The 18,606-nt window shown below is 36.7% G+C and overlaps 2 protein-coding genes across 3 annotated transcripts; both read right to left on the bottom strand.

Moving 5' to 3' along the window:
* Positions 1 to 720: 720 nt before the first annotated feature.
* rhcgb (Rh family, C glycoprotein b) lies at positions 721 to 13,196 on the bottom strand. Of its 2 annotated transcripts, none has more exons than XM_024282579.2 (11): positions 12,881 to 13,196; positions 4,821 to 5,010; positions 3,902 to 4,052; positions 3,655 to 3,802; positions 3,409 to 3,575; positions 2,416 to 2,553; positions 2,182 to 2,318; positions 1,990 to 2,090; positions 1,815 to 1,888; positions 1,485 to 1,555; positions 721 to 955 (listed from the first exon to the last, which is right to left on the bottom strand). In XM_024282579.2, exons 1-11 carry the CDS (start codon positions 13,095 to 13,097, stop codon positions 907 to 909), a joined length of 1,443 nt encoding a protein of 480 aa, XP_024138347.1. In that variant the 5' UTR covers positions 13,098 to 13,196; the 3' UTR covers positions 721 to 906. The 2 variants fall into 2 exon arrangements, with proteins under 2 accessions (XP_024138347.1, XP_024138346.1); XM_024282578.2 differs by lacking the exon at positions 12,881 to 13,196 and adding an exon at positions 8,216 to 8,516.
* A 2,389-nt stretch (positions 13,197 to 15,585) lies between these two features.
* On the bottom strand, positions 15,586 to 18,331 carry gdpgp1 (GDP-D-glucose phosphorylase 1). The gene is made up of 2 exons (XM_024282577.2): positions 18,178 to 18,331; positions 15,586 to 17,003 (listed from the first exon to the last, which is right to left on the bottom strand). Exon 2 carries the CDS (start codon positions 16,993 to 16,995, stop codon positions 15,928 to 15,930), a length of 1,068 nt encoding a protein of 355 aa, XP_024138345.1. The 5' UTR covers positions 16,996 to 17,003; positions 18,178 to 18,331; the 3' UTR covers positions 15,586 to 15,927.
* Between the last annotated feature and the right edge of the window lie 275 nt (positions 18,332 to 18,606).

An 18,606-nucleotide genomic window follows, 5' to 3' on the forward strand; every position in this document is an offset into this window, starting at 1 on the left:
TGCTGATACACAGAAACAAGTCAGTTTCTTTAGTCATAGAATCTAATGGAAAATAATAAAAAGAGAGAAATGCTGCTCAACTTTCCTGGTGTTATATATAAAAAGGCTCGATTCTGATTTATTTCTAAAATAAATAACACGGTTAGGACATTGCATATTATAATGTCTTCCATTTATTAGCAATTACTTCTTTATTCAAAAATAGTATGATTCAAAACAATATGCAAATATTTTCATGATTTAAACAAATTAGCTTTTGACATACACATTTGCTTTTTCTTTAATTTCCTTTTACATTTAGATCTTTTTTTTTTTTAGAATCTTCTGGCATTCATCATAGACCATTAATTATCAGTTCATAACAGATTATTTTTAAAACAATAAAAACACAAATATTAACAAATGTATTTAACATCAGACATGTTCAGTGTAAGTATAAAGAAGCTGCTGCACATGAAGTGTTTTAACAAAACTATCAAAGTGACGTTATAAAAGCTTAAAAGCTTTAAATCCATGATCAATAACAAGATAAAACAACTTTTATTGTAAAAGTCCAACATGAAAACAGACAAAAGTGATCAGCTTTGTGAAAAGGAATAAATAAAAAAAGGAAAGTGAATACATTCTTAGGTTTCACAGGGAAAAAAATAGGAGGATTAATGTATGTTTCAAGGCAGCAATAATTATTTAATCGACAAGACAAAAGGAAGTGTCAAATAGTTTCCAATTTCTATGATTTTATTTTGAAAAACTTAGATTGTCACCCTGCTTCAATGGGATTTAAAAGAACAAAAGGGAAAGAAAATAGTTTCATGGCCGGTAATGACAGGTGTGCCGTGACCGCTTCAGGTTTTTCACTTTTGTCCAATAGAGAAGTAAGTTGTGTGTCGATGACGCAGATGTTCTTCACGCTCGAGGCCTGGTATCTGATTCCATGGTGAAATTTGACTCCGCCCTGAAAAATATACAAATAAATTAACATAAATACAAAAAAATAAAAATAAATGGAACATTTTCTACATTTACTGCTTCTATTGTGTCCATTTTATTAATAGTAAATTATAAATGTATTAAGTCTGACTGGTTTCTTCTTCCATCATTTTTATTCTTACTGTAAATATGGCAGCTGTTAAATATTACCAAGGTCACTTTAAGGGCTTCAGACTCAAAAGCCCCTATTAATAAACAGCACGTTGCAGCTTTACTTAGTATCAGAACACAGATTTGCGTCACCAGTAATCCAGCCTCCGAGCAGAGGCAGCCTCTGTGACAATGTGGGCTTGAGTCAACAACTCCAGCCTGTGTTCCCTCCATGTTCCCTACTGAGAAAGCTAACCGCACACTCCTTATAACCTTGACTCTGCTGCCTCTAAGAGGACGCTGAAGGCATTGCGTCCCCCCGTGAGCAGAAAAGCTGCTGCTCAGTGGGAGAAATCATATCCATGACCAGACACTGTTGTCCCATAAACAAAGCAGATACGCACACGTCTTTATTCCGCATGTGATTGTTGTACTGCAGGACGGGCGGGACGCTCTCCTCGTCCTCCTCTGGCACCTGAGAACGAAACGTGAGGAAGCAGTTGGTAACAGCTGAGCACTTATTTTCTAAAACAGATGTAATTCTTTGGAGCAAAAACTGAATTGCAAATGTCTCTGACTTTCTATTCGTGAAATCAGTAATACAATTAAAAAAAATATTAAAAAAATGCTCTAAAAAGACAAGTAAAACACATTTTCCTTTCCATTCCTTAAAAACACAATTTAAATTGATTTAAAGGTTTTTATGAATAATAATAATCAAATCTGCTCCTCACCTCCCAGTAGGGCTCATCATCAAAGCAGTTGTCGTCAGCTGGATCTCCCCATATTGGTAATCTTAGGATAGCGCCTTAGAACAAACACAAGGACAATGATGATCCAACACAAATATTTGCTGTGTGTTTTTGTTAAAAACAAAGTAACAGTGTAAGTAAAAGTGAAACTGCTCACCTACAAGAATACCTCCACCTATGCCAAAGCAGAGAGCCACACAGAGGGCTCCTGCTTGGTGGCCGCCTTGTTTTGCAGGAGGAAAATCAAACAGATGTATCCTTTTGGAACAAAAAATAGATTTAAATTGTGGTCCACAAGGAGTAATTTCAACTAACAAATTACATTACATTTTTTTTTTGTAAGACTTACCCTTTTGCACCATAAACGCTCTCTGTGGCAGCAGCAGCAGTGATGGCTCCAACAATACCCCCAATGACTCCCGGCATGGCATGGAGGTTGTGAATTCCACATGTGTCCTGGATTTTCATGTGCTTTTCCAGGAAGGGCTGGACGACAGGCACGCATTTTGATTAAATGTGAGATCAAAAGTGAACATTTGTTTTTTTTTTTTTTTGCTTGTACTTATAAAAGTAGATAAATTACTGTGATGTAGACGTATCCTAGTGTGGACAAAATCCCACAGCAGAACCCAACAATCAGAGATCCATAAGGCATCAGCATAAACTCGGCTGCGGTTCCTACGGCAACACCTCCAGCGAGGGTAGAGTTCTGGATGTGGACCTGAGCGCAGAAATCATGGAATACATGTCAGGATGATTTGGAGTTCTTGTAAGGTTTCACGGTGGCACTCTCGCCTCACAGCGAGAAGGGCGTGATTTTAATCCTGACTTGGACATATCTGTGTGAAGTTTGTATGTTCACAGAGATTTTCCACACACACTCTGGTTTTCTTCTACATGTTAACATGTTCCTTGGTATGTGTAGGAAGGATTGTGTTGTCCACTAGTAGCCAGAATGGGCACTGGCCTCAAAAGGGATTTTGTAGGTTAAGAAGATGGATGAACAGAATTTTAGCCAAAAAAAATTGCTTTTTTTGTTATAATATTTTCCTGCTAATAGTAAGGAATAAAGTTACTAAATATGAGGGACATGATAAATTCAGTCTCTTTAAACTGAGTTTGACACATTTTTAAAAATGCTCAGTTTAAAGGGTTACCAAACAGGGAAGTTGGAGTCTGACTCCACCCACAGCCGACATTTGAAAATCCAGCGAGAGGGGCGGGGCTGAGGAACAGGACTGTTATCATTACTGGAGCTGCAGATCATAACGTGGGACTTCTGAAGTGACGTGAGACGTAAATGGTTTGACCAATCAAAAAATTCAGCTGTAATACCTCGTTTCAACCTGTAGGGGCACTTATAAAGCCACATTTATAAGTGGTCAACAGCCAATAAAAGTTGATTTAGGGATTAGTTACCCTTTAAGTTTCAAAAGTAACATACATTCTTAAGAGAGAAGCTTTTTTTGAGTCTTTGATCAAAGTTTAAGTAAATGACTGTCAAAATATGTATTTAGTTTAACGTTTAATCATAATAATGCCCATATGGTTTGAAGTAACAGTTTCTGTTCCTCACCATGTCCAGCTTTCCGTGCTTTTGAAAGACACTTGAAACAGCCACAGTAGTGAGCACCGTTGAAGCCAGCGACAGGTAGGTGTTGATGGCTGCTCTGTGCTGCCCGTCTCCATGCTCAGTAATGGCCGAGTTAAAGCTGGGCCAGAACATCCACAGGAATAGAGTGCCTGTGAATAAGAAGCAGTGAAAACATCTGTCTAAAAAGCATTCCAGAACCAAACAGCTGTCAGTCACAAGAGAATTTACCAATCATAGCGAAGACGTCTGAGTGGTAAACTGAGCGCTGCAAACGGCTGCTCTGGTCCAGATTTGGTCGATAGAGCATCCACGATATGGCGAGACCATAGTAGGCTCCAAATGTGTGGATCACCATGGAGCCTCCAGCATCTTTTGCCTTTAAATACAAAACAATAGCCATTTAAATCCAAACAACTTAGCTAATTCTGTAGTGATATAAAGCAAAATATGCTTTTTTAACACAAAAAACTATTACCTTTATGAGATTTAAGATAATGTATTCCTCCACAGCAAATAATGTGACCCCAAACAAAGTTAGGACCATCAGCTGGACCGGGCTGACTTTACCCAGCAACGCTCCATAGGCAATCAAGCAGCCAGCCACACAAAAATCCGCATTGATCATACTGTGAAGACAAAATGCATCAGACAAATCTTTAAAAAAAAACAGAACACAATAAAAAAATTGATTTCTTCTGAGAAAAGAGCCATTATAACCCACAGAAACCACAGAGTTCATTCAGACGCTTTTTCTCATTGTGTTCGGCACACATCCAACTTTCTTTGATATGTACAGAATCAGCATTTGTTCTGCACAATCATCCTTTCTCTGTATAGGCAGAGTATTTGTTTAACTTTCAAACACAGACTCTGAACAAACTCGTTACATAATATGTCTAGAGGGATCTCACGCAATCTCACAGTGAGACCAGTTTCTCCGCTTTGACAAATTTTAATTTCTGCCAACACTCTGGAAACATGCTCTCTTAGGATACTCCTCCAAGAAAATACAAACATATTTGTGAAGTTAAATCAGTGCTGTGACTTTAAAGTTTAAAACTGAAGTGTTAATATGTGTTGGATGGGTTTTTTTAACACCGGTATGACTGTTTATGGTGCTTAATTCAAGAAATTTGAGCTAAAAAATGCACAATGCACACAACTTCATTCTAACAATGGGGATCGGTAACAGTGTTTGCTTACTGAACTGTTGTCGAGGGAAACGCAAGTATTTGATGAGACTAATCAAAGAAGAGGCGCACCCCTATGAGGGGGAGGAAGTGGAATCGAATGTCTTTATCAAATTGAACTACAGATAAGAGGAGCCTCTCACAATTTCTTCCCTCTTCAGCACTTGTTTGTTATTATGAATTTATTTTAAAAGGTCCATTTACCCATAAACATTAATGGTTATCTTCCCATCATCGCCCAGGTGGTGAAACCAGCCCTGCATCAGCAACGCCCACTGGAGGCCAAAGGCGGCGATGAGGAAGTTGAAACCCACTCCACCAAAGCTGTATCGCTTCAGAAACGTCATCAGGAAACCAAATCCAACAAAGATCATCACGTGCACATCCTGGAAACCTACGGAGAAAACGTTCCATGAATTTTCCTGCATTTGTACGTTTTACATTTGGTAGTCTAGCCACAAAAAGAGGACCATTAATAAGACTGTACAGGACAAACGAGGAAAACATATCTCTTGTTATGAATTTGATCTCAGGGCTTTTGTTGCTTTGATGCACCTGCAGAACCAGCTCAGAACACCTGAATGATTCAGGTATAAATAAAAGTCTTCCCCTGTGTACACAGAGAAATGCTCATGGAAAAATAAATAGGGGTAAGACAAAGGAAAATATCACAACATTGATAAGTGGTGTGGTTCATTTAACATTACCAGATGCCAGAACTCATTTTAATCCCAAATGATGCCATTCACATGTATGGGTGCAGTTTACATTTCTCCAACAGTTGCTTTTAAAAATAGTGACAATTTAAATATAGACAGAATAATGTTATAACTCACTAATATACATGTATACATATAAACATCTACAGTAAGTTTTTAAGCAGTAAGATTTTTTAAGTAATTATTCGCATGCTACAGCTTCAAATATTTGAGGACCTGTCTATCACATAGTCCACCTTAAAAAAGTCCTTCAGTTATTATCCTAAATTAGAAGCACCTGTTTGAGGTCATTAGCTGCGTAAAGACACCTCAATCATTAAGACTCCAACAACTCCACACAGCCATGACCAAAGAGCTGTCCAAAGACACCAGAGACACCTGTAGACCTCCACATTGTTAAGATGCTTGGTGAAAAAGAACCTCTGTTGGAGCAATTATTAGAAAATGGAAGAAGCTAAACTGTCAATCTCCCTCAGACTGAGGCTCCATTCAAGATCTCACCTCGTGGGGTCTCAATGATCCTAAGAAAGATGAGGACCTAGCCCAGAACTACACAGGAGGAGCTGGGCAATGACCTGAAAAGAGCTGAGACCACTGTTTCCATGGTTACACTAAGATGTTTGAAATCATGCATGGGACAGAATGTTCCCCTGCTAAAACCAGCACATGTCCAGGCTCGACTTAAGTTTGACTATTTGGATGATCCAGAGGAGTCATGGGAGAAAGTCATGTGGTCAGATGAGACTGAAACAGAACTTTTTAGTCTTAATTAAATTCACCGTGTTTGGAGGAAGAAGAATGATAAATATCATCCCTAGTGTGAAGCATGGGGGTGGTAGCATCATGCTATGGGGGGTGCATTTCTGCACATGGGACAGGATGACTGCATTGTATTAAGGAGAGGATAACCGGGGTCATATGCTGAGATATTATAGGAAACGATCTCCTTTGCCTCAGTTAGAGCATTGAAGATGGGACTCCCAACATGACAATGACTCGAAGCACACAGCCATGATAACCAAGGAGCGGCTCTGTAAGAAGCATATCAAAGTTCTGGAGTGGCCTGGAGAGTTTCCAGACCTAAACCCAACAGAAAATCTTTGGCTCAAACTCAGTGTTTCTCAGCGCAAAAGCCTGACTGATCTACAGTTATTTAGAATAACATGAAATGTGATTTCCAGATATTTTTTTAGATTATGTCTCTCACAGTGAACATGGAGCTTAGATGAAAATTTCAGAGCCCTCTAAGTGTTACAACTTGCAAAAATCACCGGGCGTTCAAAGACTTATTTGCATCTATATTCACCATCCTAGGGAACTGCTAAGTGCCACACCACATGACAAAACAAACAAACAAATACAAAAAAATAAAAAAAAATAGACAAGTCAAATCTCTTTTCTGAGAACAACTACTTCTGGAAAAATTAACATTTGGATTGGTCCATAATAAAAGGGACATTGGCAATATTGAAATCAGATTTTTAATTCTAAATAACAAAACACATTTTTTTTCTAAAGTGCTACAATAATAAAAGGTTCACTCTGTTTCTCACCAACCATCTTCAGAACTTTTTCCACAAACACAAATCAAATTACAGTCTGAGTTTCACGTGTTTTGTGTTCCACCTGATAACTTGCCACCTGTGGCATGACACAATGTGTCATCTCCGAGCACATGCAGAGGGAACAGTTTACTTTCACAACAAGTTTGAACAATGCAAGCTGGCATAAGGGCACATTACATAGAAGGAAGGTATATAGAGACAAGTCAAGGACAAAATGTTTTGAGTTATAGAATTACTATAATTACTTCTGTAAATGATATTCACCAAATTAATTAATTCAAGTTATAATCAAGCTAATCCTTTTTGTAGTTTCGGAGTAACTTACTTTGAGTAGATTTGAATAGAATTGTACTGATCATTTTTATTGTAACAACTATCAACAAGAAAAAAATTGCAACAAAAATTGAAAATAGCTACAATTGTACATTAAAAATAGTCCATCTTAGTGGTAGACTAACTGCAGGACCACTTAGTTGAATGTTTTGAATTACTCTCTACAATTGTACACATATTTTTTTAACCTCTTTGTCAGTAAATTAAAAAAATAACTCCTGTTTGATTATAGTTACTACAGTAAAAATGAACTTTTGCTATGCAATGATGATTCTGAAGGCGTGTTAGAGTTTCCTCTTTGTAAAAATGGAGAAGGGAAGTTAGCATCCTTATTTTATCACCGATCTTTTTTTCTTTTTCACTTGTGTCCTCACAGACTAACTGATCACAGCTAATAGTCACTATTTCTCAGTCTGGTTCTGCTGGAAGTTTCTTCCTAATCTTTAACTGACAGGGAGTTTTTTAAATCTCTCAGGTTATTTTAACTTTTCTCATCACATGATGTACTTATTAGGATGTTTTGTTAACACTTCAAACTATTTATTTTGATCTTTGCCTGTAAAGTGTGTCATGGCAAACATATGAGCATTAAACCTGAGATGGTTTAATGATGACACTGACACCGTCTTCTGTTGGGCACGTTACCACCACGCCCTTCAAACAAACACAATTATAAAAGACAGGAAATATTATGAAATCGCAAGAAAATCTATACAGCAAAGAACTTACAGTATAGAACTGTAGCAAAATGAATTTCCTTGAGGGACATCAAATACAGGGGATAACATAGATCCACACTTGTTAGACTTCTGTAACTTTTTTTTAATTATAAAGTAAAATACATATATAAACATGAACTTATCTACGTATTACAAGCCTATAAATGTTATTGTGTGCACAACAAATCAAGATTTAAAATGTATACAAAAGTCATCACTTTAAATCAAGAGATTTAACAACATGAAAGAAGAACGTGACTTACTTGGGTATCTGTAGTAGAAGTCATTTTCTATTTCACTTACATTACTTGGCTTTTCTTCTAGCCATTTTGCATCTGATTCCTTATCATACCGGATAAAAACTCCAAACAAAATGATCATGGCTGTCTGCCACACGATGCAAACTGCTGGAAGACTGAGATGAACATTTGTATTTTTCTCTCTGTCACACATCGACCTAAAGCTTTGAGAAGCACCCATCGTTAAAGCTTAGCTGATATCTTCAAAAATATGTGTGAGAAAGAGTCAGAATCAGTTAGGAAGAGCACAAGTGTCCACCTGAGTCGTGCTCTGTAAGAGAGGCAAATGCTGCAAAGGCCAGAGCATCCTCGCGCTCAAGTTCAAGGTGTCTACCTGAAGGACACGCCCACTTCCCCTCCCACCAGCCTGCCTACAGAATGTACTGTACTCTGTCAATGACTTTGCTTTTTATGTGTACCTATATTCAGTTTCAAAACTGAAGAGGAACCTGATGAAATACATTTTTACACAATTACAAATTAGATTCTGTCACATTTTCATGCAAAATTGTTTAAAAAAAATAACATTGTACATCATTTTAAAAACCTTCACCTCCTTCCCCACACATTTTTTCATTTATGTCAGTCAAAGTTAAGAACAAAAGCTGGTGTCTCATCAAGCGACTTTTCACTGAACCTGCATTGAAGCATTAACTGTAAATAATGTGCTCTCGTGCTGCATCATCAGAAAGGAGGTGGTTTTATTTCGTTAACCATCACAGCCTCATGTGTCCAAGGATGTCTGGGAGGAAGCTGTCTCTGTTTCTAAATCGCAATGTCACCCAGCAGCTCCATGAAACTAAAGAAAATCCAATGTTTACATCTCTACGGTTAATGACTGTGAGAAAATGACAACACAAAAATAGGATTTCAAATAATTAGAATATTTTGTAGATTTTTTTTAGCAAGGCTTAAATGTCATAAACTAAGTTTCACTAACTAATCATAAATTAAACTCAAAGCAAATGCACAGGTTCCTCAGATCTCATTCATTTGATTCTGTTTGGTTCAATTGTCTCAGTTCGGTTTAACATGGGGAAGATGTCAGACTGTAAGCCCTAAAATTTCATATCTAAGGAGGCTGGCTGTTGTCAGAGCAGTGTCCAAACACATCAATGGAAAGTCTGATGGATGGCCAAAGTGTGGCAGGAGAAGATGCACCATTTTCAAAGAGACAAGATTCAAGATACCTGCAGACAAACGTCCATAAGAGATGGAGATGGACCACAACTGTCTGGTTCCTCAGGTTAATTCACTTCTGAGTCAATGGAAGAAACGCCTCAATTTGACCAAGGAGGAGAAAGACTGGACTGTTGGCTTGCGGTCCAAATCTTGTTTTCTAATAAAAGTAAAGTGTGCCTTTCATTTAGAAATCAAGGTCCAAGGGTTTGGAGGAAGACTAGCCAGGTGCAGAACCCAAGCTGCTGGAGGTCCAGTGTGAAATCTCCACAGTCAATCATTTCTACAATCTCAAATAGTCTACCAGAATGTTCTGGAGAATTTCATGATCCCTTCTGCTGAAGATCTAAAAGGAGATGCAGAACCTGGCCCCGCCCCATGCTACTGAAGTATTGAACATAAACATATAATTTTAATGATACTTTATTTTGATTGATTTGGTGTGATCATAATCTCTGTCTTTATCTTTTTGCAAAAACTGAGAAGTAAATGGTGGTTCCTATAATGTATTAAAATTTTATAAAATGCTATTCTTGTGTGTTTTATGAGTTGGAACCTGAATATATGTTAAAAACAACAACAACAAATAAACGATTAAAATAATAATAATAATAATTTTTGAATGGAATTATGGAAATGAATACAAGTTGTCATTAAGTAGGGGCAATGTACTTGTGAGTTTACACGACATAACCCAACAGAAGGGTGTAAAAGTATTGGGTAATGGCCCATATTACATGCCCTGGAGTTTAAATGTCATTCCAGGAAAGTCAAATGAACTTGATAAAGCTCGACGCCCACAGAACACCAGGTGCCTTTTAGTGTTCTGTTGAAAAGTAATGATTAATCTGCAAAGATCCAATAAACAAATGTTTTGTTTTACAACAGATATTTCTATTTTTTTTTGTTTTTTTTCTTATTGCTTTTTTCTGTCCGTTCCTCTCAGGCTCTAACTGGTCACAGCAAATAGTCAGAATTTCTCAGTCTGGTTCTGCTAAATCTTCCTAATAATTGAATGAGAAGGAGGTCTTCCTCTCAGCTGTCACCTATCGCTTGATCAGTTCCATGGACTGTAAATGAGGTCTGGACTGAGCGATCCCTCCCCCCTTGTGTTCTAAAAACAAAGTGCCTGCTGGTCCCAGAAAGCTGAAATCCAATAAACTTCTTTTGAGAAATGAACAGCTTTTACAGTGGTACTTCTTCCTAACTTGTTCTTGCTAATCATAATTTTTTTAAAGCTACATTTTTATTCTCTCGAGTCTGCTTTCAAGTGGAAGGGGTGTGGCTTTCCAACAAGGTCACTTACTCAGACCGACTCGTCAATCGTCACTTACTAACATCATCTGGTTCCAACATGGCGACGTCCATATAGCAGAAAAATGGTAACTGAATTGACTTCATTTCATGGGAACTGGAGAAAATGTGTTTTCCATAGGTGACATCACTCTAGCTCAGTCCAGTTCTATTATACAGTCAATGCTCATATCAGGTAATACACTGAAAACCCTTCTATGTAATCTGTTGGTTATTTATAAAAACTGTTGGCAAACAAGGTTCAATTGTTATCTAAAACACAAATGTCTGCACCCATCAGCTGATTTACTCACAAAAGCTTCTGAGAGGGATCAGATCTTCCTGTTCATCTGATACACAACAATTTCCAAAAAATTCAGACTTTTGTAACTACTCTCATCACATATCTTGGATATTGAGATGTTTCGTCCATATTTCAAAATATTTTTCTACTACTTTTCCTCCAAAATGCATCAAGACAAACATTTGAGCCAACCAAACCTGAGACAGTTTAATTACAACTTGACACTGACACTATTTTCTGTTGGTCACATTACCACAACGGGCTTAAAACTAGGGACATCACAATCTGATCACGTGATTGGAAATCAGACCCGATCACATAGTTTCTGACTTGATCAAATCTGATGTTTCCTCCTGATCAGATTCAGATTTTTTTTATTATTATTTTGATCAGAGCTGTGTATTTTAAGCTTTTTATTTTAAATAAATGCCTGAGTAGAAATCTGCATATCATGAATGTAATACGACATTTTACTGACATAAACTATGGTATCAGTTTGAGCAGAATGCACACAAAAACAGTTTGGTAAAGTTAGCAAGGTATTCACAGAGTCTGACTTTTTGTTAAAAAACACTTTAAATAAACGTTTCAAACTGACAGAGAGTGTCTCTTCTTTTCTGTCTTAACGCAAACAATGTCCTATAAAAGCATTTCAACAGAAAAAAGATCTGATTTTTGTTTCTTGACAATCAGAATGGCTCATTACGCTCATTAGGGTTAGGTTACTACGAGCGACCAAGAGCAACATTTATCCTCGGACACACTCAAAATACGTGCTGGTAATTCAGCAATGCGACTGCACAAATTACATGTAACCAACATGAATTTCCATCAGTTTTTGTGCTTGGTTGAATCTAACTACATGAAAATAAAATCGGCAAAAATAAAGAAAAACTAAGTAAATCCTAAATCTCTCAAAAACAACCAAAACCAATAAACTGATGCATCAATATAAAGTAGTCATGAAAACTCTTCATTATATAAATGCTACAACAATAATTAAGGGAAGTTTTAATGGACATATACTGTAATCAAACATTTTCTGAAGATCCTAAAACTACAGTCACCAAACTTTGATCATTGATCATTTATTATTAAACTTAAAAATAAATTTTATTTTGGAGAAAATCACTTCTATTCTTTAAGAATTCGTCATGTAAACATGGATTATAATAAATCAAAGACTTCTAGTTCTTGAGGAATTAACACTACAATTTCTAACTTTCTCACGTGATTTGATGATAATTATCACCTAATTTTACATGTCATAAAAATGTATATATTTTTTTCCAGTTGGTAGTTGTTTACTTAAATGTTCCATATACTTCACAGAAGTGATCTGCTTAAGTGTCAAATTATGAAAGAAGTTGGATAAAATAAAAAATAGGGACCAACCTGGATCTGCTAATAACTTTTTCTTTCATTTATCAAAAATATCTTACAAAATAATCGATATTGGAATCAAAATCAAATTGCTCTGACAAACAAAATTCAACTTTGGGACATCGGTAACTAAAAGAAACACTTTACAAAGACAGGAACAATTATGAAATCCAGAGAAAGTTATAGAACAAATGATAGTTAATAGTTGTGGTAAAATTAATGATCTCGAGGGACGACTGTAAATGACAAAAAAAACAGGGAAACATATCTAAACTAATTTAACTTTTGTATTTTTTTTCATTATAAAGTAAAACATATAAATATATTCATAAACATTAACATATCTACATGATTATAGAAGAAACCTGCAGAATTTATCAGCTGCAAAACAAATCAAGATTTAAAATGTCTACAAAAGTCATCACTTTAAATTAAAAGATTCAATAACATGAAAGAAGAACATCACTTACTTGGGTATCTGTAGTAGAAGTCATTTTCTATCTCACTAATATTTTTTGGATTTTCCTCTAGCCATTTTGTACTTGATTGCTCATCGTACCGGACAAAAACTCCAAACAAAATGATCATGGCTGTCTGCCACACGATGCAAACTGCTGGAAGACTGAGATGAACATTTGTATTTTTCTCTCTGTCACACATCGACCTAAAGCTTTGAGAAGCACCCATCGTTAATGCTTAGCGGATATCTTCAAAAATATATTTAAAAAAGGAGTCAGAATTGGTTAGGAAGAGCACAAGTGTCCAGCTGCTCTGCAAGAGTGTCAAATGCTGCAAAGGCCAGAGCATCCTCACGCTCAAGTTCAAGGGTGTCTACCTGAAGGACACGCCCACTTCCCCTCCCACCAGCCTGCCAACAGAATGTACTGTACTCTGTCAATGACTTTGCGTTTATCTGTGCCTATACCCAGTTTTAATACTAAAGTGACATTTGAGGATGTCACCAAATTGATTCTGTAACATTTTCACGCAAAATTATGTGTATTTTTTTTTTACTAGATTTTAAGCTATTTTAACAACTATTCACCTTCCTCTCTGAACTTTTTTCCCCCCATGTCAGTCAAAGTCAAGAACAAAAGCTGGTGTCTCATCAAATGACTTTTCACTGAACCTGCATTGAAGTATTAACTGTAAATAATGCGTGCCCGTGCTGGCTTCATCAGAAAGGAGGCGGTTTTATTTTGTTAACCATCACAGCCTCATGGATCAAGAGTCCAAGGATGTCTGGCAGGAGCCGGTCTCCGGCGCCACTGGGTGAAATGAGCTGTACGCTCTGGATAAATCGCAATGTCACCCAGCAGCTGTTCATGAAAGTAAAGAAAAAACAAACTTTTTTAGGTTTAAATGGTTGATGGCCGTAAGCTGAAGACACCGCTTCTGTATATGTGCTTTTTTACATGTCTCACACCTTCATGGTGAACAAATTTCAATATTTTTGAGGAAAATAATTAATTTTATCAATTTTGGGGGTCACATGGCTACCGAAGCCTTTCCCGGATTCTCTGTAACAACGCAACTATGAACTCATATTGATGCATCAAACCACTTTTACTCCAAAATTACTCTAATTTAACTTCAACTTCAAACCAAAAACACATGTGACTTTTTCTCTTTTTCATAGTTGGAAATAAATTTAAGCATCACAGAGTAAAAAAAATGCCAATAATGATTGAAATTAGATATTCGTTACATAATGATATTATTTGTACTGTAAATTCATTCTAAGTTGGATGTTTTTTATTTGGCTTTGCTCTGTTGACCACCTCTGTTTGAAAGGTAACATATAAATTAGTTGAGCTGATGTAATTTTCCAAGTAGGGGCAATGTACTTGAGAGTTTACAAGACATAACCCAACGGAAGAGTGTAAAAGTATTGGCTAATGGCCCATATTGCATGCCCTGTATTTAAATGTCATTCAAGGAGAGTCAAATGAACTTGATAAAGCTGGGTGCCCACAGAACACCAGGTGCTTTTCAGTTTTCTGCTGAAATGTAATGATTAATCTGCAAAGATGCAATAAAACAAATGGAAAAAGAGACACTAAATAATAGCTTAAAACATTAAATAGTACAAAACTTTAAGCGGTAATGTTATTAAATAATAACGGAAGCTGTTGTCTGTATTTGTCAAAAATAAAAGTACAAAAATCTTGAAGCAGAGAGAAATAAAGGCAAATAAATTGGGGGATAATTAATTACAAAAGTATTTTTTGTAAATTCACAGCAGCTTTAAGCTTTAAGCTGGACAAAATCTAGAAAGTAAAATGTAAAAAAATAATAAACCAACACTTGCACATCTGTTCAAGAAGACTAAATTAGCTTTTTAAATGTGGTAAAGTCGTAATAATTTACGAGCGACAAGTGAGCAGCTGGACGTATAGATAAACTATGCACTCCCCAGTGATGAACCTCATTAAGACAGGTATATGATTAGACATTTGACAGCTCAGCTTCACGCTGCTGCCTTGGTGAGGTCATTCTGGCAGATGATGTGCTCCTCTGGGGCACAAATTGTGTTGACAACGATAAAACATGTAAAGTGGTCTGAAAACAATCCTTAAAAGACATTCTATTTCTAAAAAATAGATGATATGATGCCAAATTAATTCAAAAAATAATGTTTTAGTGTTAATTTATTTATATATTAATATTTAAAAATCATTAGTTTAGTGTTTCAATTTAATCTTAGTGATTTAGCATAAAAAAAGGTCTTTAGGAAAGGACTTAGTGTATTGGTTGATGATGAATAAACAAGACATCATTTACATTAACAACTGTAAGTCTTTGTTGGTGTTGCATCATGGGAAAACATTACTCAGCATAAACCTTTCCAGCATTAAAACGGTTCAAGACATTTTGCACTGAACTTGACCAAGGCAGGACTGAAGAACATCATTTCTCTGAAGCAAAACAAAACACACTACTGTGTTCTTTGTGTTTTCTGGCCTCTATCTTCTTCTACAAAGATGTTTTGGCTAAACAAGAAAAAAGAACCTCTGGTGGAAATAGTTACAGCACATCCGCTTCTGTTCTGTACAAGCAGATCTCTAATGCGTAAAAGCTTTTAAAAGGCAGAAAACTAACAATAGGACACAGAAAATGTAAAAAATAAAATAAAAATATGAGTGTCAAATGAAAAAATAAAAATGTCCAGCTATGTTTTTAGGAATATTTTAATTTGCAGCAAGGGAAATTTAATCAAAACATAAACCAAACCCCAAATAAACTAATTTAGGATAAAGATATAGACTTAATTTAATCTGGATCCCATTCAAAAAATAATAAATTATATATGTAATCAACACAGGACCTTAATGAATTACCTGTGTCGTTATATAATGTTGAGATATCTAACATGTATAATGTTGAGATAGTGCTTTTTTTCTTGATTTAAATGCACTTAAATAAACTTTACAAACAGCAAAAAAATAAATATATGGAAACAGTTTTTAGACTTATGATTGAGAAGGAAATTTTACAGATAGATGGATGTTTTGTGTCAGTGTCTCAGGTGATTAATAAGCTGCTGCTCCAACTTCCTGAGTGTACTCTGAGGTAGAAGGTACCTCTGTATTATCTCAACAACGTCCTTTTCAGTTGAGCGCTCAAAGTCGTCTTTGTTTTTGAATGGTAAGTGTCCAGCCAGCTCACAGAGAGCTACGTTGAAGGCCGACTCTTCTTTGGCACCAAAGCAGGCGACTCTGGGCCAGACGACGATCCGCACACCGCTTCGTAGGCGGCGGTCCTCGTTGCTCTGAGCACATCCGTAGGGCGGACATCCTCTGGTCAAGAACAGGTTGTGAGCGATGTTGTCGTCCACGAGAAAATCTGTGACTTGACAAACCACTTCTGCGACTGTCTCCACCGTGTCTGCTTCTGCGTAAAACACAAATCCCCCAGGGAATTCTCTGGAAAGATAAAGTCCCTTTTCTGGAACTAAAGGCTCCACCGGGATGGATTCGATCTTCAGCTCGTGGTCAAGATAATATCCATGAAGGTGTAAATGGTTGACAGACGCAAACGCCCCAAGACTGTTGAACCCAACACGGAAGCCGGGGTCTGAGCTCAGGAGAACAGACTCGATGCTGATCTGGATTGCTGACTTTATCAGGATTTGTGGAAAACACCGCAAGGGATCAAGAACAAACAGACAGTGTCCAAACTCCAGCGGACTCACATTGACCAGGACAACCATCTTAGAGGGTGGAGGTGAAGCTGTGCCTCCATCTCTGCCCTTCACCATTTCAAATAGAACTTCATCTGGATTGATTTTGTTAAAGTTGAACTGTTTGCCATTAAACTCCTGCTTAATGCTTAATATCTCCTGAGGCTTTCTTCTCTCCGTTCCTCGTTTAACATTCAGCTGAGCCACAAAGCCGTGCTGACCTGGCAGTATTCGGGTTTCTAAACCCCTAAGATGGTAGCGGAAGAGACCTTTCTCCATCCTGTCAGTCCAGCCGGCCCGCATGGCTGAGTCAAACGCCGTCAGTGGCGTTGCCAGCTTGTCTCCGCTCCGACACACATCAGTGATGAAGTCCTGCTGAGTGTACACAAACGGAAGTACCATGTTCGGATCTGTTCACAAAAAATAAACAAAACAGGATTTTATAAGAGATTTTTTTTCTTTTGATTCAGATGTTCACATTTCCAAAATGGTAACTATAAAATCAGCCAAATATTTAAAACAAGAAGATGAAAAAATGTTTAAAGTCTGACACAAACTTATTTTTTGATCTATTGTGCAAGCTTTCACAGTCATTTTTCAATTATGATTACACCTTTTTGAGCAAAAATAAAATAAACAGTTGTTTTCTAGGACATAGTTTCTGCAGAGCAACACTAGTTCATCGATTGACTGTATAAGAAAGAAGTGGACTGAGTAGTGTAACAACACTCATAAAAAAAACGGCTTATTCAGGCTCCAGTAAAATAAAGAAAATTCAGTCACCATTTTTCCACAATACGGGTGTCGTCATTTGGAGCCAGATGAGGTTAGTAGGCGATAATTGGTTCGGGTCAATCTGAGTCAACGTTTCTATGACTTATGTTTGTCGTCAGTCAGGAGCGAGCTCGCCAGAAGTCTGTACCCCTTCCACTGATTCAGTTTGATTTGATAAACAACTTGCTTCAGACAGATTGATCTAGTTGGATTGTGGGAACAGAAATCAATTCATCGATTGATCATTACACTCCTAATAAAAAGCAAAAATGGTTATTGTGATAAATATAATGACTAATAGCTGTTTATTTCTCAATAAAAGTCTATGTGATTTTGTCTTCTTGGAGCCAGCAGGTACTTCCTGTCTGGAAGGAGGAGGAATCGCTCAGTCCAGTTTACTTTTACAGTCAGTGATCAGAATGGAGCAGAGCAAGGAGCTTGTGGCTTGCCTTGGTAACTTGTATGTCACACTTGCACACTTTTTCATCTGCTCCTGACTCACAATGATTTGAAATACATAAATACTCAGAAAGGCTAATTTAAGCTTAATTTATTGTGTCTTCTATGATGAGAAAATACCACAAGAGCATGTTAAAAAAGGATTTTTCACAAGGACTGGGACTTTAAATATTTTAAAACATTGAAAAATCTTTTTCTCTTGAATCAGAATAAAAGAACATAGCCCAGCTTATATTGCCTCAAAGTGTTTTTCTAAGTGAAAAAACTTAGCTTCTAAACAAACATTTCTCTAAACGCAGGTTTATTCCATTGCTCATAGTGTATCAAACATTCTAGTCGTTAATCCCTCACCTTTTTGCTTTGAATCGGTGTTTAGACAGTGTTCTTCTTGAACCGACAGTGGAAAAACGCGTTTAAAAAACCCAAGTTTTACGTGAACTCAAATGAATCACATTTCAACAACACCGGTTAGCTGACGTAACCAACTTCCGTGTCTGCTTGAGGATTTCCGGTTTAATTTTTCACAATAAAATTCATCCCTTGATTCATTTTTTCAACAGGAAGTTTTTATCTATATTCACGAATGTCAGTAAATATTTTTATTTATTTGCCTGCAGTGTATATTACTGCAAAGACTTATAAATGTATCACAGATTTTATGTATGTTTTGTTTGAACACAAACAAAAGTTTGAAAACTGAAGTGTGACACTGCTTTTCAGCAAAACTTCAATGAAAGAGAGAAAACGGGATATGTATCCGTTTTTAATCATAATTTTACA

Source organism: Oryzias melastigma, linkage group LG6, assembly GCF_002922805.2.
Source record: "Oryzias melastigma strain HK-1 linkage group LG6, ASM292280v2, whole genome shotgun sequence".
NCBI classification, from domain to species: domain Eukaryota; kingdom Metazoa; phylum Chordata; class Actinopteri; order Beloniformes; family Adrianichthyidae; genus Oryzias; species Oryzias melastigma.